We start from the raw sequence: 25,239 nt of genomic DNA, 5'->3' as shown, positions 1-25,239 counted from the left end.
GAAGCACACAAGGAGGGCAATGAAGCATCATCAGCCAGGGTCCATATCCAAAATGAACACCCCCATGGAAAGATCTCACCTGTGGGAGAATGGGAGAAGTGTAGTTGAAGGATAGTTCTCTAATGTCATATCCCAAGCATCTCTGGTTTTGTGCTGTTTAATTTTGGTTTTTTTGTTTCATTAGAATGAGGGGCAATGGGTGAAAATTACAGAGGTGGATTTTGACCCAAACTAAGGAAAAACTTCCTAACAATTAGGGTTATTTGAAAGTGAAAATTGGCTATCTTGAGAGGTGGTGAGTTTTTCTCCCTTCTCACTGCCCTCACTCCTACCCTATCCCACACTTTGCCATTTGAAGTCTTCAAACAAAATAGGGGTATTATGTAGAAGAGATTTCTGTTCAGTTACAGGTTGGATTGAGGCTTCTTAAATCTTATGTCATTCATTGCTTATCTTGAGGAGTTTCCTTATGTTATGGTTTAGCTCCATGATCCAAATAGAGAGGAAAGGGAGAGAAATAGACATTTTAAATTAAATTAAAATTAATATAGGGGGTAGCTAGGTGGCACAGTGGATAAAGCACCAGGTCTGGACACAGGAGGACTTGAGTTCAAGTCCATCTTTTTCTAGTCCAGTACTTAACTAGCATGTGATACTGGACTTCAATTCTCTCCCTCCTTCCCCCCTCTTCCCGCCCCCCCCAAAAAAAATTAAGCCCAAATCTCATTTTCAGGAGTGATTTACTCCTTCCTAATTCACAATTGCTCAAATCTAACAACTGTTTCAAAAATTATGCTGGATATTAAAGATATACAAAGCCATGAACAATGCTTTGATATTTATTTTGTCGTGTAGATAACTGCCTTTATATATGTGTGTATACATTAGTGTTTATTTCAGAGGAGATCATGAAAAATGTTGGGAAATATGGTACACGATTAATAATAATGAGGTGAAAAATTTGTAGATTTCACCAAAACTTTAAAGTATTTAAAGCATATGGCTCCTTTAACAAGATAAACTGAACGTCCCAAATGTGGAGAGTACAAAACAACCATATAAAAAATTAAATTAATTCCACCTTAACAGACAGAAAATTGCTAGTCATCAATATGGGACTCATTTAAAAATCAGGTGTTTATTCAGAGAGACAATGGGACTATTATAGGCAAACTACAAATCAACAGCAATTTAAAGGTTTAAAAATGGGAAGGTATGGTGAACAACTGCAATAGTTCAAGTAAGGTATTAGTGAAAAATGTGAAATGAAATAAGGTAAAAAACATTAACATAGACTATTGCCATCTCTAGGGGAAGATGAACTGATGGCAGTTGACACTCAGGAGGAGATGAAAAGAGTCCCAGAAACTGCCTCAATTCACAATTTAATTACCAAGGAAAGATAGATGATAATTAAAAGTTACACTCGTTTGAAATGTAGTTATTTATAAAACCTAACAGGACAATAAGATTATGAGGAGTATCACCTCAAAACATTAATGGTAGAGGAAAAATGAGTATGAAGAAATGTTTGTGGGAAAAATTCATTTATACCTATACTTTCAAGTTTTTTTAATAGAAATAAGTTGAACTTTATCAAAAGCTTTTTCTGCACCTATTGATAAAATGATTTTTTTTACTATTACTATTGTTATATAATAGTAACATTTCCTTTTGTTAAACCAGCCCATCCCTGCATTCCTAAATATTAAGAAAGATTTTACAAAAACATTTTTAAAAATTTTGAGACCCATGGATAGGCAAACAATTTATGAAATAATAAGAGATCAAAGTGAGGTGTAAAATGAATAACTTCAATTACATTAAATTAAAAAGGGTTTATATAAATGAAACAAGTGTAATCAAGATCAAAACGAAAGCAGAAAATCCTGGGGAAAAACTTTTTATAGGCAGTTTCTCAACTGTTTTATATCCCAGTTATATAAAGAACTTTGTAATATCTATGAGTCATTCTCCAGTTTATAAGTGATCAAAGGATATGAAAGACAGTTTTTAGACAAAGAAATCAAAATAATTTATAGTCATATGAAAAAGTGTTCTAAATCATTATTGATTTAGGGAGATGCAAATTAAAACATCATTTTACACCTATCAGATTAGCTAAAATGACTAAAGGGGAAAGTGACATGTTGGAAGGGATGTGGAAAAATTGGGACACATTTATTGTTGGTGGAATTTGTGAAATGATTAAACCATTTTGTAGAGCAATCTGGAATTATACCCAAAGAGTTAAGTTGCTTATACCCTTTGACCCAGCAATACCACTTCTAGTTTTATTTACAAAGATGATTAGGGAAAAAGAGAAAGAACCTATGTGTTCTAAAATATTTCTAGCAGCTTTTTTTGTAGTGGCAAAAAACTGGAAATTGTGAGGATGTCAGTAAATTGGGGAATGAATGGCTCAACAAATTATAGTATGTGATTGTGATGGAATATCACTGTAAGAAATGATGAGCTTGATGATCTTAGAAAAACACAAATTTGTACAAAATAATGAAGAGTAAAATGAGCAGAACCAAGAGAACATGTAGTTACTGTAATATTAAGAACAGAGTGACCAAGTCATTTTGACTATTATAAACACCTAACTTAATTACAAAGGATGTGTGAGGGAAAACACTATAGAATTAATAAACAGGAGTATGTACAAAATGATTTTACATACATACATGTCTGTTTAATAGCTATGGGAGGAGGAAGAAAAAAATATTTTACATGATAACTATTATACATTTAAAAGGAATAGCAAGTTGTACATAATAGATTTGCCCTTTCATGTGTGATCATCTTTTTGTGCTATGGAATGCTTGTTTTAATCTATAAATTAAAAATAAAGTAACAAGAAGAGAAATTACATCAGCTTTGTTCTCATCACTTTAGTATGTTTAGTACTTTCTGCTCCTCTGATCGAAGAGCAGAGTAAAGAATGGCTCCCAATGTCTCCATTTAAAGAGAGTTCACAGCTTAACCATTCTCTCCCCACTCTCACCCCTCCCCCGACAGTTACACTCCTTGAACTGGGTTCTACCAATTCCCAGGTAGGATATATTATTTCCCATCACCCCCTGCTTTTCAGCATACTTTTGTGTGTTGTCTTCTTGTAAGCTGCTTGAGGGCAAGAATTGTCTCTTATTTGGATGCTTAACAATGCTTAACACATAGTAGATGTTTAATAAATGTTTTTTGACTATTATTAAAAATATGAGAAGGAATACAAACTCCCACTGTACTTTACTGGGAAAAAAGTATTTCAATTAATCAAACATCAAGTGCCTACTATGTGCCAGGCACTGTGCTAAGTACTGTGGATACAAAACAAAATACAGTGCTTGCTCTCAAGGAGCTCACAGTGGGTGAGACAGTAAGAAAAGAGAAATGTACAAACAAGTTATACATAGATTAAATAATTAACAGGGGGATGGTACTACAATTATGAGGGGGTGGGAAAGGCTTCTTTTAAAAGACCGTATTTTAGTTGGATCTTACTGGAAGGCAGGGAAGCCAGTAGGCAGAGATGAGGAGGAAAAGCATTCCAGGCATAGGGGGGAGAGAGGACAGCAAGAGAAATTTCCAGAGTTGAGAGATAAAGTAACTTGTTCCTCGAATAGCCAGGAGGCCAGTGTCCTTTTTGAAGTCAATATCTTGGTAATATAAAATTATAATCTAAAAATAATAAGTGTAAAATATACTTATGGCCAGCCATCTTGGAGACAAAAAGTATATACTTAATACAATTTAAATGATCAAGACAATTTAGAGCAATGGCACAGCATTTCTGAGATTACAGTTACATCATTTCCTGTGGGGAGTCAGCTATAAGTCCTTTGGAAGACCAAAGCAAGGAGAGACCCCTTGGAGAATTTAAGGGGACTTGGTAAGCCAGTTTCACAGCTAATAATGCATATCCGAGCTCCCTTGGTTTATTGGAGATAAAGTCAAAATGACCAAATATATTTTATTTTGTGAACAGAGGATCTTTTAAAAGAAAATAAAAAACAGGATAAACCTTGACTAAAAGAACAAGGAAACATCACAGCCCTTGGTTATACTTTCTGTGGTTTTCTGGCATTTGAGTAATGTATAACAGAAAAATATACTTATAGTGGGGTATAAAAGGGAAGCTGTAAGAAATAGTTCCAAGATGTAAACTTGAACTAGCCTGGTCCCATTCATATTCAATTCACTCACTGCTTTGTCCAATATTCACACCAATTACTGGCAAATGGGGCTCAAACAGGCTAGAGTTAAAGCAATGTCCAAACAAGAGATGGAAGAGTAGAAGCAACATTTTACCAAAGAGAGTGGAGCATAGTAAAAGGGTAAGAAGATTATCACCAGGCTAATTGGGGAAAAGAATTTTTAAAATATGAAATTTCTGTGTTACTATATGGACAAATGGTGCCATACCAGAACTTCTGGTAGCTTTTGTGTTTAGCTCTGAATTGGGATTTTCCCTGGAAAGAGAACTGGGGCAGCTAGATAGTGCAGTGGATAGGGCACCAGCCCTGAAGTCAGGAGGACCTGAGTTTAAATCTGCCTCGGACACAACACATCCTGGCTGTGAGACCTTGGGCAAGTCGCTTAACCCCAATTGCCTCCGCAAAAAATGAAAGACAAGAACTGGAAAAGAAGAGACCTCAGGATAGTAAAACAGAAGTACTCCCCTCTTCCTCCCATCCCCCCGCCCCTTTTTTCCTCTTTCTGGAGCACCAAAAGAGAAAGGGAAGAAAATTGGGAGGGTACTCCCAGGACTAATCGAGTATGTCAGACCTAAATCTGTAGGTAAAAGCTGGAAATAGATTTCTGCATGGATTCTGCTTTGAACTCTGTGTTCTGTGTTAAAAGTTAGCAAGCTTGTGAAAGATAAGAATTCAGTCCAGTATTATGGGACATTTCCCCTTCAAACAGTATTTCTGAGATTACGTCACATCAGTAGTATAGATGGGAGGTGATGAAGGCAGTATCAGGGGAGAGAAGAAAGCACATTTGAGAGATGTTTCAAAGGCAAAATTGTTAAACAACAGATTCGATGGGGAGCATGGGATATATAGTGAGGAGTCAAAAGATGAAACCTAGGCTGTGAGCCTGGAAAACTGGAAGGATAGTGTTATTTTAACAGGGAGCGTGGAGTTGAGGGAGGGTTTAAGGGGAAAAGTAATGATTATAATTTTGAATATGTTGAGTTTAAATGTCTACTGGACATTCAGTTTGAGATATCTAAAAAGCATTTGGAGAAGTAAGATTAGAGATTCCCTGGAGAGTATAGGTAGATTTGAGAATCAATAGCATAGAGATGGTATTTAAAGACAGAAGAGCTAATGAAATCACCAAATTAAGTAGTGGTAGAAAGAAAGAAGGATCCAGGATAGAATGCAGCCTAAAAGTCTCTCTTCCTACATGCTGTTTTCCATGCACAAGATAAAATCATACAAGATGGTGGATAACAATAAAAAAACCTTTGTTGGGTAGCTAAATGGCTCAATGGATAGAATGCTGTGTCTGGAATCAAGAAAATCAAGCCTCTGACACTCAGTAGCTGAGTGATGCTGGGCAAGTCCCTTAATCTTTGTTTAATTTAATCTATTAGAGAACATTTCCAGTAGCAAACAACTTCAGTATCTTCACCACGGACCCTACAATCCACAGTATCCCAAAGAGTTGGACACAACGGAAAAGAAAACTTAATTAGTCGACATTTTGCCACATAGATGTTTCTTGGTGTTTTATAGGTATATTTTCATTGGGAATTTGAAAAATGCACGCAATTTCCTCTGCTGCCCACCATTGCTGACTGATATGCATTTTGGTATAAATCATACAATATGTTTTGATAATAAAGTATGCATTTATTTGGAGAGGTAGAGAAGGCAAGTGAGAAGCTATTAATTGTCTTGCTTGCTGTGTCAATTTCCAGGCTTTATGCCATTTGTCAGTGAAGGTTTGGGACTTGCTCACACATGTTCAGTCATGCCATGAAGCTAACAACAAGGAGCAGACTGCCAGCTGTATTCCAGGCTTCATTAAGTAAATACTATTATTGTTTCTAATCCTCCCAAGAGTTTTGTACTTTATAGATGACGGTATACATTACTTAAATTCTTAATAGGCCTTGTATGCCAATTATCTTAACAGATTTTGTTATGCTTGTGAAAGGCTAGCTACTTTTAAACCTGAAGGGGAAAAAAAAAACCTCTTTATTTCTACCTAAGAAACCCATAAACTTTTTTGTTATGGAATAGTTGATTAGGAATAAGACATGCTTATTTCTTTTGCCCTAATACAGTGCCTGGCATATAGTAGGGATTTAGTAAATGCTTTTTTACTTGTATTGACATTATCAGTTATTTTACACTGTAATCTTGTAATTGTAATTGGATCTTATTACATGCTGTCTAAAGTTCCTATGATTTGCAGATAACAATAATATAAGCCAATGAATTGCTATTTTTGCTTTAAAAATGTATGAGGAAATAATTCCAAATCTATTCATGTGGTGATATCAAAGCTATCATCAGCTATCTACAAAAAATCCACCAGAAACTTGGAATTTAGATGTAGAAATTGTTTTATTCTTTTTCCTCAAAGTCCAGAATAGTGATATATATATATGAGAGTGACATATTTATTGAGTAATTTATTCTGATAATTGAACCTGATGATTAATAGTGTAATGATTAAGGAAGAATATCACAATGTGGAAATTCTCCCATTTGAAGTAACCTTTTTGTCTATGCATATAAGATGCATTGTGAGGCAGCCAAGTAGCACACTGGAGCCAAGACTAGTCCTAGAATCAGGAGAATTTAAGTTGAAATTCTGCCTCAGACACTTACTAGGTGTGTGACCCTGGCAACTCAAGTCATCCCTACTGCTTCAAAAAGAAAGGAAAAGAGAGGGGAAAGAGAGGAGAGAGGAGAGAGAGAAAGACAAATAGACATACACACAGAGAGAGACAGAGACAGAGAGAGAGGGAGGAAGGGAAGAAGAAAGAAAGGAAGAAAAATGGTGCTGAATGATATAGTGAATGAGGAGCTGGACTTGAAAGTAATTAGACTTGGATTCAGGTCTTGCTTTTGACACATACTAGATACATTCTAACCTTGACCTTTTACTGTGCCAGAAAACTTTCTAAAACGTTAAGTTGCAGAAAAACCTACAATGACAGATAGGAGGAATTTTCTCACCTAGGACTTCCCTATACTAATGACCTCACAGGTCCAGTCCCTACCTGTAACACAATTCTTTCTTTCTTTCTTTTTTTAAATAACTTTTTATTGACAGAACCCATGCCAGGGTAATTTTTTACAACATTATCCTTTGCACTCACTTTTGTTCCAATTTTTCCCCTTTCTCCCTCCTCCCCCTCCCCCAGATGCAAGCAGTCCTTTACATGTTAAATAGGTTACAGTATATCCTAGATACAATATATGTAACACAATTCTTTAAAAATTTTTTTATTTTTTTGCAAAACAGTTGGGGTTAAGTGACTTGCCTAGGGTCACACAGCTAGTACATATTAAGTATCTGAGGCTGGATTTGAACTTGGAGGACTGAGCCTATGCTCTACCTACTTTGCCATTTAGCTATCCCTCAGCAAAGGCTTAAAAATTAAAAGATACTTTAAGAGGACATCTAGTCCAATCCTCTCATTTTACAAAAGAGGAAACTGAGGTCCACAGAGTTTAAGTGACATCTCCTAGTTGTAAGCAACTGAGCCAAGATTACAACTCAGGTCTCCCAATTCCAAACCCAGCCCTTTTTAAATATTTGTGTATAGGACGCATAGGCTTTCATAAGATTTAAATTAATTTTTGGAGGCTAACTCACAAACTTTCCAGATAAGAAAACAGACAGGTTCTAATAAAACATTTTATTATAATTCTGCAACACTCCTAGTACAATATAGTTTCTTTTTTGCTACTGCTTTTTAAGTCAAACAATTATTAAGATGAAAAATATTCTCATTACACAAAATATGCCTTACAAAAATGCCTTCTCTATACATATTTCAAATAGTTTATACATCCTATTTTCCCCAAAGACATAACTGACTGGATGAAATTTTTTTTTAAAAACAGCTTAGTTTGTTCTTACAAGCAGACTGAAGTTTAGCTTTTTTTTTTTTTTCATTATTTCCTTCAAAACCAACTATGAAAATATAAAATTTTACATTGAGCAAGTTAATTTCTATAACTAAAGTACAATTTCCCCTCAGAGTCCAAAGCCTTTTGATTATTCATTCTACTTATTGACTATAGAAAGGAGAATTAAAATTCAATGGAATGGTGGCTTGGACAGTAATATGGCAGTAAACTTGGTGAGATAATTTTATAATCACCATTGCAATTAAGAGTTTTCTTCTTCATTTACTCAGCTCTTCACCTGATGTCTCATAGTGATGTGAAGATGGTCTTGGCTTTCTGAAGGCTGGGTCAGTGCAGTACCAATCCAGCTGAAAATTCTTGAGTGTGAACCTGAAGATTGAACCTGACTGAATATAGTCATCACTGATGGGTGGATTACCAAGTGTTTCATTTTTCAGCCATAAAAATTCACACAACAGTTTTTCAAAGCATGCAGCAGATTTGTGCTTTCCATTAGTAGAGGCTGTAACTACTACATAGATGGGCTCTGAAGCACAATATGCCACAATAGGATTTATGCTGTTTTTCAAAAATAAAATACTTTATTTCACATTCTTATCAGAGCTTCACAACAATCCTCAACATTGGAATCAGGCCTATCAGTTATTGCAAAAATTTGATTATTTTAAAATAAAATTTTTAACCTACTATTTTTTTTTTTGCTTTATGGACAAAAAAACCAAAAAATACTGTGCATCAATCAGCTTGGTCCTTCAAGGTATTTTAAAATTCCAGTCCTCCTTCAAGCATCTGAATATTTGAAAGTAGTGAAGCAGGTAAAATGGGAGTGGAATGAAAGGCTAGAAAGTACAATTTCACTAATTATTCTAATACATTCCCCTTTTGTGGTAGGCAAAACCAAGCCTTTAAGGAGGAGTTTGAGGCTTCTGCTCTACAAAAGAAAATGTCTAATTCTCAAAGTTTTAAACTATTTAAAAAATTATCCATTTTAGTGGACCCACTTTTAGAAGAACAATTCCCTAAAATCCAGAACACCAAGTATCTATTGCCATTTAAGATCCCTCAGTGCAAGATACATTGCTTTAAAGAAAAGTCATCTAACTCTTCATAATGGTTCTTTCAGCAATAATGAGAGCTAAAGTTTGCAAAATATAAAAATTTATAAATCTAGCAAGCTAATTTTTATAACTAAAGTACAATTTTCCCTCAGAGTCTAAAGTTTTCTCATGATTTGTTTTGTATATTTCATGGATACTCATCTTATTTAGGAGTTTGCTACTATTATTATATTTTGCAGATGAAGAAACTCAGATTGAAAAAGCTTAAGTGACTTGCTCAGGAACATGTAGCTAAGTGTCTAAAGTGGGCTTTGAAATTCAGATGATGACTCATTTTACCACCTAGCCGCAAACTTGCCTAAACATTGACAAGAACAATTCAAAGCAAATGTCACGGTCAAATTCTCATTTACTACTTTGTGAGGCTGTTTTTCCATATGGTCATATATTAATGTTGAAAAGCCCCTGGGACATAAAACTCAAAACTGTTAGAAGTTCAATTCCAGCAAAACCAGATAAGCTTATGATCCCTTTAATTTCAGGGTTTCTATAAATGATGCTCAATGGCCCTGTATGCCCAAGCTCCTATTGAAAAAATGCTTTCCCAAGTTTGCCTGAATAAAGAAATGCAATAGCAGCTGGGCCCAGATCCACCAGAAAACTTAATTAAAGGAAGGCAGCATCCTGAAATGTTTACATTCCAAGGTGCTCTGTTGGAAATCAGTGCAAACATTACCAGGAACTGTTTTTTAAATGTTCCAAAACAAAACTAATGAGTGTCACCAAAGTGTGACTGCTAATTTGGATCCTGATTATATGGTGTCAAGCCTCAAATTTGCCTTCATTAATCATAGAAGTGCAGCTGTTCTGCACAAACAATATTCCACATTTATCCACAGGCAATCTGCCAAGTATCAGAGAAGACAGGATTTCTAAAAGTAAGCTTCAATCACTGTTTTTTTTGAACTCACTCAGAGATCAGCTGCTTTTCCCTTCTTCAGTCGTGCAGACTCATCAATCTCCTTCCAAAAGCAACATTGAGTTATCTAGTGGTTCTATTTGAGGATCAGTTTTTTTTTTTTTTAAGTTTTGCTGACATTATAGGAGGTATAGATATTCACTCAACACAGAGTATCAGAGTCAGAAAGAAACTCAGAGATCCTCTAGTCCAGAAGCCAGAAGAGGTGGATCATAACCTGGGTCCTGATTTAGCCAAGTCATTGAATCTCAGTCTTGCAGTCTTTGAGTGGGTGTATTTCTTTTATGTCAAATTTTTATTATCCAGTGTCAAGTGGAGATTTGTTTTTCAAGTTTAAAACTAGGGATGGTAATGAGTGATACATACACACACACACACACACACACACACACACACACAAAATGCTTAAGAGTTAAGACACAAGTTTGTATGCTGTGTTTATGAATCAAGGCTTGCTCCCTGGAGCCTTAAAAAAACCCATCTTCCGAAAGTACCTGACAACTAATGGCAGAGAAAATAACGTGATGCTAATCCTTACTGGAGCAAACAGTTTGTGAACAGCATAAGCCATCACAAATGTACTAGTGCCAGCGACAACTTTAGAATTGTAAAGCGATTCTGCAAAGCCGAGTTTGTAGAGAAAGGAAGTTATGTCCACACCGCTGGAAAAAGAAAAAGATAAAAAAATGTAATTATCACAGCAGGACCCTATAGTCCTTGGGAATTACACTTATTATTAGAAGTTACTTAACAGAGGGAAAAAGAATTTCCTGCAGTGCTAAGTGTTGAGAAGAGCGAGGTGAGCAAAAACTAAGCTAGTGAGCATGAATTCAGTTTATACATATGCTTATGTGAGAGGTGCTTTCATTTTAACAGTATATATGAATAGAGTAAGTTTGGGATATAAAGCACCTTGATTACATTATCCTATTTATGCCCCATAATAACACTCTGAAAAAGAGTACAGGGATATTATCCGTGCTTATAATTGAAAAAAAGTGAGATTCAAATGGAATCTAGATCTTATAGTTACAGACTGGAAGTTAAGAGAAGCAGTACAGAGGAAATATGAGAAAATGCACATCTGGAAATAAAGAGCAAACATCTGGATGGGAGTTGGTTGAGTGTGGGGGGGTTTGATCTAGAGCAAGTACACTTGCACTATGCCAAGTCCCATCTGGTAGAAATGTGGGATGCAGAGTGGACTTGGAATCAAAGAACCCGGGTTCAGATTCTGGCTGGTTCTGCTTCCTATGTTGCCCAGGGCCAAATCAACATCATAAGGTCTCAGTTTTTCCCTTTATAAAAGGAAGGAAATAATTTGGATGACTTCTAAGGCTTCTTCCAACCAATATTGAAGATGGTGGTGATAACAGCAGCTTATATATGTATATATGTACACACATATATCTTTAAGGTTTGCAAAATGCTTTAAATATATTACTTCACTTGATCCTCACAACAACCATGTGAGACAAATGCTATAATAGGCAGTCAATAAGCATTTATTAAGTACTCAGTGTGCAAAGCATTGGGGATATAAAAAAAAAGGTATGGCCATACCTTGAAACAACCAAGTAGAATATTCCCAAAGATATTAATGAGATCCCAATATGCAGGCAAACAGCCACGGCTCCATATTCTTTAAAAACCTTTCTCAGCTGTTGGTGTTTGCTTTGTTTGCTCTCATCCCCAGGGCTGGCATCTGGGAGTGCTTTCTCTGTTTTCTTTGGATCCTGTATGCAAATGGGAGAAAGGTTAGAAATAAAAAAAAAATTAGTAATAATATCCAATCCCACATAGAGGGCTTTTGAATGCATTATCTCATTTGATTCTCACAAAAATTCTGGGAAATAACAAAGCAGGAATAGTGTGGAAAAACCCTGAACTGAGAGTCAGGGAAGATCAAGATTCTAGCTCTATCTTTATTAATTTAATAGTTTTACCTAACATTTATATAGAGCTTACTATGTGTCAGGCACTGTGCTAAGTGTTTTAATAATAATAAAAATAGCTAACATTTATGGTGTAAATTATGGTATCTATATTCTATCTACATAGTATATACATTTTAAATAGAGTTTACTATGTGCTAGGCATTGTGCTATTTTCTGATTTTTATCTTATTTAATCCTCATAACAACCCTGGAAGGTAGGTGCAATTATTAAACTCATTTTACAGATGAGAAAACTGAGGTAAATATAAGTTAAGTGACTTGCCTGGGGTCACCCATATAGTAAATGTCTCAGGCTGCAGCTGATGTTAGGTCTTCCTGATTTCGGGGTTAGTACTGTATTCACTATGCCACCTGAATCCACCTAGCTTATGGCATATAATCCACAATTAAAGCTATAAAGAAATTTTCCACATATACCAAAATATTGAGAGAAATACTTTTTTATGGTAGTAAAAAATTAGAAACAAGGTAGATATTCATTAAGTGGGAAATGATTAAACAAATTGTGGTATGAGAATGTAATGGGGTATTTCTATGGTGTAAGAATGATTATTTCAAGGGAAAATGGGAAGACTGGCATAAATTGATGGAAAGTCAAAATGTAGAACCAGGAAAATAATATACATAATATAAGTGAAAAGAACACCCTCCCCCCCCCCCCCCAAGCTAAATGCTGTGTGGGTATAATGGTCAAATTTGATTCCTATGAAAGCCACTTCCTTTCTTTGAAAAATGGGAGATTCAGACCATACATCACTACAGGATTTGGGAAATTCTCTCCCCACCGCTTTCTTTTTTATTTATCCCAAGGTATAGCTTGATATGGAGAGGAAAGAGAAAGGGATACATTTGAAATTAAAGGTGATTGAAAATAAAAGATGCTAATACATTATAGAAGAAAGAAATCTGCTTTATGAATTTATAGTTGGGGCATCCCCAAAAGCCAAGGAAGTGGAGAAAATATCAAATTGAGAGATGAAATATAGAATGTATTTATTATAAAATCTTTATTAAGAGTATACTATGTGTCAGGCACTGTGGATCTCAAAAATTTACAATCCTTTTTATTCATTCATTCCACATGTCAAAAGGCTTGTGCCTTATCATGTAGTCTAGCTGGTTTGGGCCAGTTCAGGCCCTTTTATCAGAAAATTTGTTGTTTAGCTAGTTCCTTGATTCATGTGGTGACTGGCTGGAAATATTTTAACTTCTCATACTCCTTACACCAGGCAAAACTGGGGGAAAATTGAACCTTTGTTGAATTATAGAATTCCTATATATTTCTGATAAATGTAGTTGAATAGAAACTTTAAAATATAAATACAGAAAAAAAAATATATAAATACAGGACTAAAGAAACATAACGAAGTCAACATAATGAGCAATAATAAGAGACTAAACAAGCATAAATTACTTGTATTTTCTTTTCTTTTCTTTCTTTTCTTTCTTTTTTTTTTTTTGCTGAGACAATTGGGGTTAAGTGACTTGCCTAGAGTCACACAGACTTCAGGGCTGGTGCTCTATCCACTGCACACCTAGCTGCCCCCTGTATTTTCAAAACATAGCAAAACAACTCCTACACTTTTCATTTTCAAATGGAGAGAAGATACTGGTGTTTCTCAGAACTCTATAGTGATATCAGAGGTCATAATTAGATAGAGGGTGTAGGAGTTGTTTTGATATGATCTGATAATCCTAAATGAAAAATGGAAAGTGAGGGGAAGAAAAATACAGGAGAGAGAAAAAGGAAGAGAAAATATGGAGGAAATTATCATGCATAGTTGGAATGCAAAGTAGAAGTCTACACAAAAATTGAGGAAAGGTTGGGGGACTAGGTAACATTTAGATCTCACTCTAACATGAAGTGGTTAAAGAATGGAAGACACAGACACACACACACACACACACACACACACACACACACACACACACACGAATATAGAAATACATTTAACTCCAGAAGGAAATAGAAGAGAAATAGGAGATGAAAAAGGAGGAAATAAGGGGAAGGGTAAACTAAGGGAAAGTTTAATTCTAAGCAAAACAAACAAATCTGCTTTATAAAGAGGGGAAGGAAACAAATAGAGAAATGAAGATAATAGACAATTAATAATCATAACAGTGAATGTGAATGGGCTGAATGAACCCAGTGGTTTATAAAAAATACTTGAAACAGAAAGAAGTACACAAAGTTAAAATAAGGAGAAAAATCTATCATGCTTCAGCTGAAGTAGAAAAAGATAAGGATAACAAGCATGATCTTAGATTTAAAAAACCCCAGTAAAACCAGACTGAATTAAAAGAGAGAAATTACATTTTACTAAAAGGTAACAGATAAAGAATTAATACCAATATTAGATGTATACATGTCAAATGACATAACATTAAAATACTTTTTAAAATTAAATTATATGGAGACAACAAAACTATTATAATGGGAGTCCCAGGTAAATCTAATAAAAAAGTTAATAAGCTGAAAACAATTTTTGAAATTTTGACAGATCCTTGGGGATTAATGAATGAGAATAAAAAGAAGCACACACATATTTTCGATATACAAGACACTTATAAAAATTGACCTCTTATTTGGTCATAAAATCTTCACAAGTAAATGTGGAAAAGAAGAAATATTAAATGTATCTTTTGTGTATCACAAAATTTATAAAAATTATATTTTAAAAGGGCCACTAAAATTATTAAAATTAAATGACTAATAAATAACTGAATTCTAAGAATGAGTTAGCTAAAGAACAATTTCAACAATTGATCATTTTATTAAGGGTAATGGGAATAAAAAAACATAAAAATTTAGGGATGAAGCCAAAGTAAACTTCTAAGTGAAAATTTATATCTCTAAACATTTTCATAATCAAAGGAGACAAAGAGAAGCTCAATGAATTGGTTTTGTAAATAAAAAAATTCAAGAAAACCAGAAAAGTTATCACACAAATTTAATATCAAAACAGAAGTCTTGATAATCAAAGAAGACACTAATAAAACTGAAATTAAAAAAATAAGACTCAATGAATTAAAAAACTAAAAAAGCTTGTTTTTTGAAGGCTTTTCCCCACTCCTACTCTCAAATAGATAAAACATTAGCTAACTTGATTTTTTTAAAAAGGGAAAAAACAAATTACTAGTATCAAATATTTTAAAAGTTCACAATGAAAACATTTATCAAGAACTATTTCACCAAATTTATTTTCCAATAAAACTGACAATTAAATGAGATGGATGAATATTTACAAAAATATAAATGCCCAACTTAATAAAACAACATACTATCACAGAAAATGAACTTGAACAAGCCATAAATGTACCCTCAAAGCCAACCCCCCCCCCCAAAAAAAAAAACCCAACCAAAAAACCAAAACCAAAAAATTCTTCAAGGCCAGATGGATTTAGAAAGGAATTCTATCAAACCTTTAAAGAATAAATATTTGGTTTGGAAAAACCAATTCCAAATTCCTTCTATGATATAAATATGGTCTGAATATATATATAAACTAGGGAGAATCAAAACAGAGAAAGAAAATAATAGACCAATATCCCTAATGAATAATCAATGAAAATCAAAAAATATATATTATTAGTTATTATATAATGGATTACATAACATTTAATTTTCTTTGATTATCCATTGTACACATACAGGTGTGTATTTATATATAGTTATACATATACAAATCTATATATAAAAGCAAGGAGTGGAGCTAAGAAGGATGAGGTCTTAGTTTTATTTCTATTAAACAAGATGATCAAATATTATGGACATTTGGATATTTATATTACTTTCCCCTTCCCAGAGTGCTCCCTGGCCTTTCATCTCCTTTCTCCATGCTTTTGCAGACAATGGTCCCCCGGCCTAGAATGAGTTTACTCCTCACCTCTACTTCTCAGAATCTAGAACTTCTTATAAGATTCCACTTGGGTGCCATCTCCCAATTCCCTTAGCTGTTAATGCTTTCTCTTTTTTTGACAGTACTGTTTTACAAGATGTAGCTCAAATGAGCTCATGTAAGTCTCTCCAGGCCTCTCTGAAATCATCCTGCTGGTCATTTCTTACAGAATACTATTCCATAACGTTCATATACTACAACTTATTCAGCCATTCTCCAACTGTAAGCTCCTGTTTTTTGTTTTGTTTTTAATAATCCTAGCATTTAGCATAGAGACACAGCAGGTGTTTAATGAAATGAGTTCCTATAGTCTTGTAAAATTTCTGGATAAAAAAAGATTATAGAGCATGAAGTATGTATAAATCAAGATGGTGGAAAGGATGACTGTTGTGCAAATGATCTAGACATGCCTTCTCTCATAGTTGTGTTTGAAGAAAACTATCTGCTTCCTCATCTTCTACAAACTTTGCATGGACCCAATTCATTTGGCATTTTGATGGGAGGAAAGGGGGTAGAGCTAGATAGTTGTCCTATACCATATATACTATATACATCTCACATACCTTTGAAGTACCTAATGAACTGTCCTGCTTTTTAGCCTTCTTGGGCTGTATTAGAGTGGAACACCTGATTTTTTTTTTTTTTTAGGATATCCTCCATTTGGAGTTTCCTTTCTTCCCTCCCTCTCTCTCCTCTCTCCCCTCCTTCCATCCTTTCCTCCCCTCCTTCTCTCCTTCCCTTCCTCCTTCCTTCCTGCCTTTCGTTTTATTAAAGTTTTTTATTTTCAAAACATATGCATGCATAGTTTTCAAGATTTATCCTTGCAAAACTTTCTGTTCCCCATTCCCTCCCTTAGATGGCATGTAATCCAATATATGTTAAACATGTGCAGTTCTTCTAGACATATTTCCACAAATATCATGCAGTACAAGAAAAATCAGATTAAAAAGGACAAAAATGGGAAAGAAAACAAAGTGCAAGCAAACAACAACAAAAAAAAGTGAAAATGCTATGTTGTGGACCACACTCAGTTCCCACAGGCCTCTCTTTGGGTGTAGATGGCTTTCTTCATCACTGAACAATTGGAACTGGTTTGAATCATCTCATTGATTGTCTTCTTGTTGTTGTATACAATGATCTCCTGGTTCTCCTCATTTCACTCAGCATCAGTTCATATAAGTCTCTTTAGGCCTCTCTGAAATCATCCTGCTGATCATTTCTTACAGAATAATATTCCATAACATTTATATACTACAACTTATTCAGCCATTCTCCAACTGATGGGCATCCACTCAGTTTCCAGTTTCTTGCCACTACAAAGAGGGCTGCCACAAACATTTTGCCCAAGTGGGTCCCTTTCCCTCCTTTATGATCTCTTTGGGATACAAGTGAGGTATTCTTTCAATTCCTTAGCTAGCCTTTAATTACTGAATAAGTGTTGCCTCAGACAAACTGAGACCCGGAAAAGACTTTAGCTTAAAAGGCCAAAGTCTCCCACATATCTAAGATCACCTTCAGTCATCCTGATCCATATTTAGCCACTGGACCTAGATGGCTCTGGAGGAGTGAATTGATGACTTTGTCCAGCACTCCCTCACTTAAATCCAATTCATTTGCAAGTCAAGATATCACCCTTCAGAAATCATTAATCCTCATCAAAAATTAATAATGAATAACAATACCAACTCCATCACCAAAGGTATCAAAGACCCTACTTGTCCCTACTATGTGACTTCCTAATCTTCTATTTGAGTTTGATAATACTGGTCTCTACATTATCTTCAGTTCTTTACTTCATTCCTTTTTCTTCCCCTCTCTCCTCCTTCCCTATTACTCCTGGTTACTCTAGCCTCCATCTATGCTTCCAGACTATGATTTAAGGAGGAAGCAGCCTGAGAGTAAAGGGTCTCAGGTACATATTATGACAGTTTATATACTCACACGTTTTACTCCAGAATAAGAATTGTCAAAATTTCTGAAAAGAACAATTCTTTAGCAGGAACCACTTCCTTCTGTTTTTATAATCTCATATTGCCCAGATTGAGTGCAGAGTGTTTTATAACTTGTATTTGGGTCACCAGAGACTAGTACAGTGCCTAACACATATTAACTTTTAAGAAATAACTTGATCACTTGATCGATTACTGTTAAGCAATGAATCAGATTTTGAGGACTTCAAAGGATCTTAAACACCATCTAACCAAATCTTTTAACAGGGGACAACAGACCTACAACAATAAAAGGTATTAATAATGGCTAGAAAATGGCAAAGCTTCTGGGTCTAGAACCTAGGAACCAGTAGGTGATCCAAAGAGTACTTGATAATGGTCGAAGACAAGAATATTATCACAGGGGTAGGTTTTAATAATATCTGTTTTGTGTGAATAATCAAGAGTATGTGGGGTGTGAACAGTTAACAGAGCAACAGCAATTGTGGGAATAAAAGTATTCTGAGTCCAGAATTACTGAGTCTCTCATAATCCACAATTCCTCCATTATATAATCCTCCATTATATTCCAGTCTTGGATAGCATCAACTAAACTTTTTTTTACCACATATTTTAAATACTAAATCAGGCTAATGTTAAAGAGAAGTTGTGTTATTCACCTTAAAGTTCATACAAAAGGGGATTTCATTTCTTAGGGGATGGTGCAAAATGCAATAGGAATGAGTTAAATGACAAGTTATGTTAACACAGAAGATAGTTTCAGAATAGAGTCCCATGTCTTAATGAAGATAAGGGCCATTTTTCTTCTTAGTCTGTTTAAATTAAGGAAGATATATCAAAGGTTTCTCTGTTGGTAAAGAAACATGCCAAAATAGATTCCCCCAAAAGAATCAAAGCTTGGATCACTTTTTCTTTTTCTCTTTTCAATAGTATTTTATTTTTCCAAATAAAATGTAAAAATAATTTTCAATATCCATTTTTGTAAGACTTTGTGTTCCAAAATTTCTCTCTCCCTTACCTTTCCTCTCTCCAAGACAGCAATCTGAAATAGTTTAAACATGTACAATCCTTTTACATATATACTATATTTCCACATTTGTCATGCACAAGAAAAATCAGACCAAAATGCAATCTACATTTAGTCTCCACAATCCTCTTTCTAGATGAGGATGATATTTTCCATCCCAAATCTACTGGAATTTCAACTACTTTTTCTTAATTCTTTCAATACTTTGCTGTAGATGCCAAAGTAAAATTAAACTAAAATTAAACTGTCCCTCCATTCCAAAATTCACTCTGCAGTTTCATTTGAGGACATTTCAAATATAATGTACTAATGTCAATATAGAATGCCTTCTAACATACCACAGATCTCAAAAAAGACCTTGAAAGGGAAAAACATGCATATATACCTATACACAGCAAAAAAAAAAAAAAAAAAAAAAAACACAACAACAACAAAAAACCCCCCCAAAAAATACCCATTTTAGTCATACAATTTTTATAAAAGTTAGATTTCTGGAGAAAAGTGCAGAAGTATTCAGTCTAACATGATATTTAGGGCATTCCAAAGGCCCTTTCTTCCTTTGATATTTCACTATAGAATTGGCACAATTTTGATACGTGATGTTCTAGTTATCCCAAAGGATTTTTATTTCAGTCCCTACAAATTAAGAGCAAGGCTTTTAAAATTCAAGGATGATAGACAACTTGATGGTTTACAGCAGGGGTTCTTAACCTTTTTTTGTATGTAAGGGACCCCTATGATTATTTGATGAAAACCAAAGACATTTTCTTGGAATAATTTTTTTTAACTTTGGGAAAGCTGGATTTTATTTAAAGATGAATGAAAATAAAAAACGTTATCTTTTTTCCTCACCTAAATCCATGGACCCTCTAAAACTCTAGTTATAGATTTCCAAGGAATACACAAAGCCCTCAGGTTAAGAAACTCTGATTTTGAGGAAAGAGATTTTTTAAAAATCCCATTTATTTTCCCTCTTCTATCTTCTAATAGGCATTTAACATTGGCAAAGACAGAACTGTTAGATGGTATTCATTACCATAGAGTTGTTTAGTCTATTTTTTTCCTCTTACATTTTATGCAATTTTTCTCAGGACCAAACAAAAACTATATAAGGCTAACAACATTTAGAATTTAAATGAAGTTAACTCTGTACTCTCTCAATTCCTTATTACTTCAAACTTGCTTTCCAAAGCTTTGTTTAAACTAATTATCCATTCATTGAACTGAATACATGTCAGGTGTTATGCTAAAGTTAGGCTTTGTGCCATTATCCTGTGTTAGATTTTTAGAGAGAATCAACCTGGAAATACAATTTATTCATTATCCATGGCTTAAAATTGGAAGAAACTTCAGAGGTCATCTAGTCCAATATTCTCATCTTAGAGCTGAAGAAATAGGCTTAGGAAACCTAAAATGACTTGCTTAGAAATATATAGATACTAAATAGAAGAATCAGGATCAAATCTAGATCCCAAGTCTAAAAAAGCAACTCTCCCCATTGTATCACACTTTTCTACTCCTGTTTAGAAACTAAAAGGAAGCACTAGGGGGTGTGAAACATTCTCCCCATCCCCTTCTGCTATTCCACAGCTCTAAGATGGGCAAAGATATTCTGAGAAGTAGCTGCATTGGAGAGTTGGACTTTGTGATGTAAAACAGATCAGTTTTCCCTTGCAGGAGGTGCAAAAGTTGGAGGAAGGATGAGAAGGCTGGGTAACCATCACAGTAGCCATGCTGATGCACAGGGAGAAGCTGAAAAGACCTCCCAGTGCACATGTGCCCAAAGGTCTCTTATTCAGCAGCTATATGCAGGATAGGGAAAGTACTAACAACAATTTCTAATAACATTTATAAAGTATGTTAATATCTAGAAAGTCCTTTAAACACATCATCTAATATGGGCCTTAGGACAACTCCATACAGTGGAAACGGGGAGGATAAGGGTCTTTTTTGTGATCATACAGCTAGGAATCATCAGCAATGGGATTTGTATCCAGGTCTGGCTCCCTTCTCATTATATTATGTCTCCTCCACTTCTCTGACCAAGAGTGTAGCAGCTGCTGTGGCTCTGCTGGGAGTGTGTTTTTGGAGATCTGACTCAATTCCTTGATTTCATTCATATCCCAGACAGGCACTCTTCAGTATGGACTCTATATTCTGTATTTACTAGTTAAAGCTCTTTTTCTCTTCTAAATAAAGGGAAGATCTGTTTTATATGTCTGGGAGAGTCAGTTGCAAAGTGGATGGGGGGGGTATAGCAGAGAGGAAGAAAGAAAAAAGGGGAAGATAGGGGAGGGAGGGGAGACGGAGGAAAGGACAGGGAGAGAAGGGAAGAGAGCAAGAGAGAGCAAGAAAGACAGAGAGAGAGGGAGAGGGAGAGGAAAGAGAGGAAGAGGGAAAGGAAGAGGAGGAGAAAGAGGGGGGAAAAGAGAAGGAGAGGGAGAAAAGGAGAGAGGGAAGGAGGGGGAGAGAGGGAGAGGAAAAGGGAGAGGGAGAGAACACACCAGGGAGCTGAATTATCTAGAGCCAAATCTCTCTGTCACAGCCCTCTCAAATGTCCAGGGCTTCAAAGATAGGCAGGTGTTATCAGGAACTTTCAGGCTCTCATTTACCCTTCCCCCCTTTTTCTACATACTTAGGGAATGTACAGATGGGAAATGAACAACTTAAAAACACTTACTCTGTGTTCCTAACAGTTTGTTCTGAAATCAAGGACAGTATCTCATGAAAGTTTCAAAAAAAGCTCTTTCCCCTTTGGTTCAGCAATGCAATCACAACCAAGCCTTTCATTTATTTATATATATATATATATATTATATTATATGTATATGATATAATATATATTTATTATATTATATGTATATGATATAATATATATTTGTTATATTATGTTATATATATATATATATATATTTTTTTTTTTTTTTTTTTCCCCTAGACTGTTAAAAGTTTCGACTCTTTCCCAGCCTCTCATGGAAGGACATTCTAATCAGCATGGATCTGAAGGCTAGAGCTGACAGGAGGAAGCTTAATCTATAAGGCTAGACAATTGACTAAATTCCCCTACACAAAAAATAATGATTCTTTGAGGTTGATTAGATACCAAAAGCCCTTTTCAACTCAAATTCTGGCAGGTGGACCTATTGCAATAGTAGGCCTGGAGTTCAGAGCAGACCACAGGGTCATTAGCATAGTCTGCTCAGTTTGTGTATCAGAAGAGGGAATAGTAGAGAATTTAGTTCAGGACTGGAACTAAAACACAGATTTCCTAACTTAGGAGGTAATTCTGGGCAACAGTTTACTATTCCCATGCTCTGTTCTGAAAGATCTCAGGATCAGTGAAGAGGAGAACAATACTATTATACATTTATTGATACAGTGTTTTAAAGTTTACAAAATACTTTTCTTAAAATAATCCCATGAGCTAGGAAGTAAAAGTATTTTTTACTGTGATTGTAGAGGAAGAAATTGAAGATCTCAGAAAATAAATCACTTATTCAGGGGTTAAACAGCTGATAAGTGGAAAGGGTTGAAACTTACCCTTTTTTCCCCAGCTTTCTCCTGATTAGGACCTTTTACTGTTAATCTCTCCATGATCCTCAGTTGAATTCTGTCTGACACTTTCCTTGATCCTGACCCTGACCAGGAACTCCCTCCATCTCTCCTTCACATTTATCTCATTTTTTTCTTATATCAAAGTTATTTGGATCCTGATGCTGCCTCCACTATATTAGCTCCAAGAGAACGGGATCTGAGGTGAAATCTTTTAATGAGGCATCTAATGCATAGAGAAGGGAAGACACTTGATGATGTCACTTAACTGTTTCCCTCAATCATAAAATGGGGATTAATAACCTAATTAGCAACTAACTGGCACAGCTGATGGGAAAAAAAATCAGTAAAGTGCCACACAGTGGCACTAGATAAATGCCCATTCCCTTCTCCTTAAAGTACCAAGAACATCGTAAGTGCTTAATAAATACAAGTTTAAAGGCATTGGCTTTTTAAGTCTAGTCCTTTTTTTTTTTTTTTTTTTAAGCCATAGCCTTTCAGCAGTCCCACCCGAGAGTCGACCCCCACCCTTTCCTTCAGAGGCAGCCATATAGAACAAGGATAGAGGGAAGTCTGGAATCAGGAGAATGCCGATTCAAATTCAACTTTAGAAACTCAGTCTATGTGCGATCCTGAGCAAGTTATATTGTCTTTCTCGGTTGCCTTATCTGTAAAATGGGAATAACAGTCTCTACCTCACAGGAGTGTTGTGGGAACTAATAATAAATGCTCATTTCTTTCTTCCCTTTCCTCCAGTCCGTCCCGAACATTGGATACATGGAACCCCAAGATGTTGCCTATCTTTCGCGTCTCTAAATAGTGGGGGTGGGGAAGGGGGAAGCAGGGAGCCTGGGCTGTGCAATCCCCCTCGGAGGCGCGGGAGGGATGGAGAGGGGACCGGGTGCACGCAGGACTTCTGGGGGTGGTGGGAGCGGAGAGAAGAGCCGAGAGGGCTGCAATGCCCGCGCGCCTGGGACAGGCAAGGGTCTCACCTGGGGGCCGGTGGTGCTGCCGCGAACGCTGCTCCGGCCGCCCCCGCTTCCAAGAAGGCTTATCTGAGCGTGCACCGGGCTAGGCCCGAGCAGGAGCGGAGAGCGCGGGGCCGGGGGGGCGGCGGCCCCGAGAGGGCTGCCTAGCAGACGCCCCAGGCGGAGTCGAAGCCCGGCGGTCCCCCGGCCTGCGACCACGGCCAGCAGCCAGCCCATGGTGTCCGCCCGCAGGGTGAGGGTGAACCGGAGCGTTAGGGGCCACCTCCCTGCCCACTCCGCTCCGCCCCGCCCCGTCCTGTCACTCCTGGCCCTTTCTCTCCTTTTCCCTCCCGGGAACCGGGCCGAGTGGGTGTTTCCCAGTAGTCCCCTCCTCCCCCCTTAAAGAGACCGTACCTTCTCCGTCCCGGCTCACTCGGGGGTCCGGGCAAACGGAGGAGGCCTTGGGAACCCACGCCGGCTGAGGAAGGTGCCTCTAGAAAGACTTATGAACTTTCAAAATGGGTGGTTTTTGACTGAGGGGAGGAGAACGGGACTTTCTTCATTGAGCCTTAGTTTGTTAGGACTAGAACAATGCCAAGTGGGGCGCAAAGAACCCTCAGCTTTGGCTGTGTGTGTCCGGTCTTGTCTGACTCTTCGTGACCCACTTTGGGCTTCTCTTGGCAAACATCCTGGAGCGCTTTGCCTTCTCCCCCTCATCATGCAATTGGGGAGCCTGGGCTGGCAGAAATCCGGTGACATGTCCAGGATCACACAGTCAGGTCGTGTCTGAGGTCAGATTAAAGATGAGCTTCCCTGGCTCCGGCTTCAGACCGAGCTTTATCCGGTCAAGCACGTCTCAACTTTCTGTCCCCCAGTTTCCTTTTCTGTAGGTTGGGGGGGGGGGAACGGGGGATTCAAGTCCCTTCTATATCTACACTCCTGTGGCCTTAAAGTCGGAGGTCTGGGGTTGGAAGGAACCTGAGAGTCTATTTTCTCCAAAAACCTTCATTTTGCTGACCCAGGAGAGAGTCCGAGATCACACTGAGAGTAAGCATCAGGGCTGGCCTTCAAATTCAGTCAGATTCGTGACTTACAAATTCAGTACTTTTTTTTTTTTTTTTTTTTAAATATAATTATACTGTGCTTGTCACCCGAAGGGAATTCGGAAGGCACGAATTCAAATTTCGTGGAAGGCCTGACCAACTGTATGATCCTGGGCAAGTCACTTAATTTCTCTTTGCCCCAGTTACCTCATCTGTAAAATGATGATAATATCACTTACAACCTTCCAAAAACACCATATAAATGTTAGATTATTATTATCATCACTTTAAGGCATTTAGAATTGATGAAACTTTAAGTTCAACACTAATTTTATAAAAGTATGTTTCCTCTTTTCCTCTCCACACACTGGCAGATTGTGTTCTCAAATGAGTTACTTCTATTCCCCTTATAGTCCTACTGGTAATTCTAGCTGTGGTGGATTATTATTTATCATTTGTTAATGTTGATTTAAACTTAGATATATGAAGTTAGAAAACTGTCTGACCCAAAAAGTTTACTGTAGAGATCAAGTGGACCTCAGAAACCTCCAGGGAAGCCAGATGGTTGTAAAGAATACTTACATGCCACTTTCTAGCCACATAAAGCCAGATTCAAACAATAGTAATAAGTGGTAAACAATCCACATTATACACTAGCTTGCAAACCATCATCATTCTTA

The 25,239-nt window shown here is 36.4% G+C and overlaps 1 protein-coding gene across 1 annotated transcript; it reads right to left on the bottom strand.

The window, feature by feature from the left end:
- Positions 1–7,876: 7,876 nt before the first annotated feature.
- Positions 7,877–23,902, bottom strand: FAM210B (family with sequence similarity 210 member B). The gene is made up of 3 exons (XM_051976621.1): positions 23,541–23,902; positions 11,727–11,899; positions 7,877–10,825 (listed from the first exon to the last, which is right to left on the bottom strand). Exons 1-3 carry the CDS (start codon positions 23,751–23,753, stop codon positions 10,609–10,611), a joined length of 603 nt encoding a protein of 200 aa, XP_051832581.1. The 5' UTR covers positions 23,754–23,902; the 3' UTR covers positions 7,877–10,608.
- Positions 23,903–25,239: the final 1,337 nt, after the last annotated feature.

Source organism: Antechinus flavipes, chromosome 2 (genome assembly GCF_016432865.1).
Source record: "Antechinus flavipes isolate AdamAnt ecotype Samford, QLD, Australia chromosome 2, AdamAnt_v2, whole genome shotgun sequence".
Lineage (NCBI taxonomy): Eukaryota > Metazoa > Chordata > Mammalia > Dasyuromorphia > Dasyuridae > Antechinus > Antechinus flavipes.
This window is presented reverse-complemented; position numbering and strand designations above follow the sequence as displayed.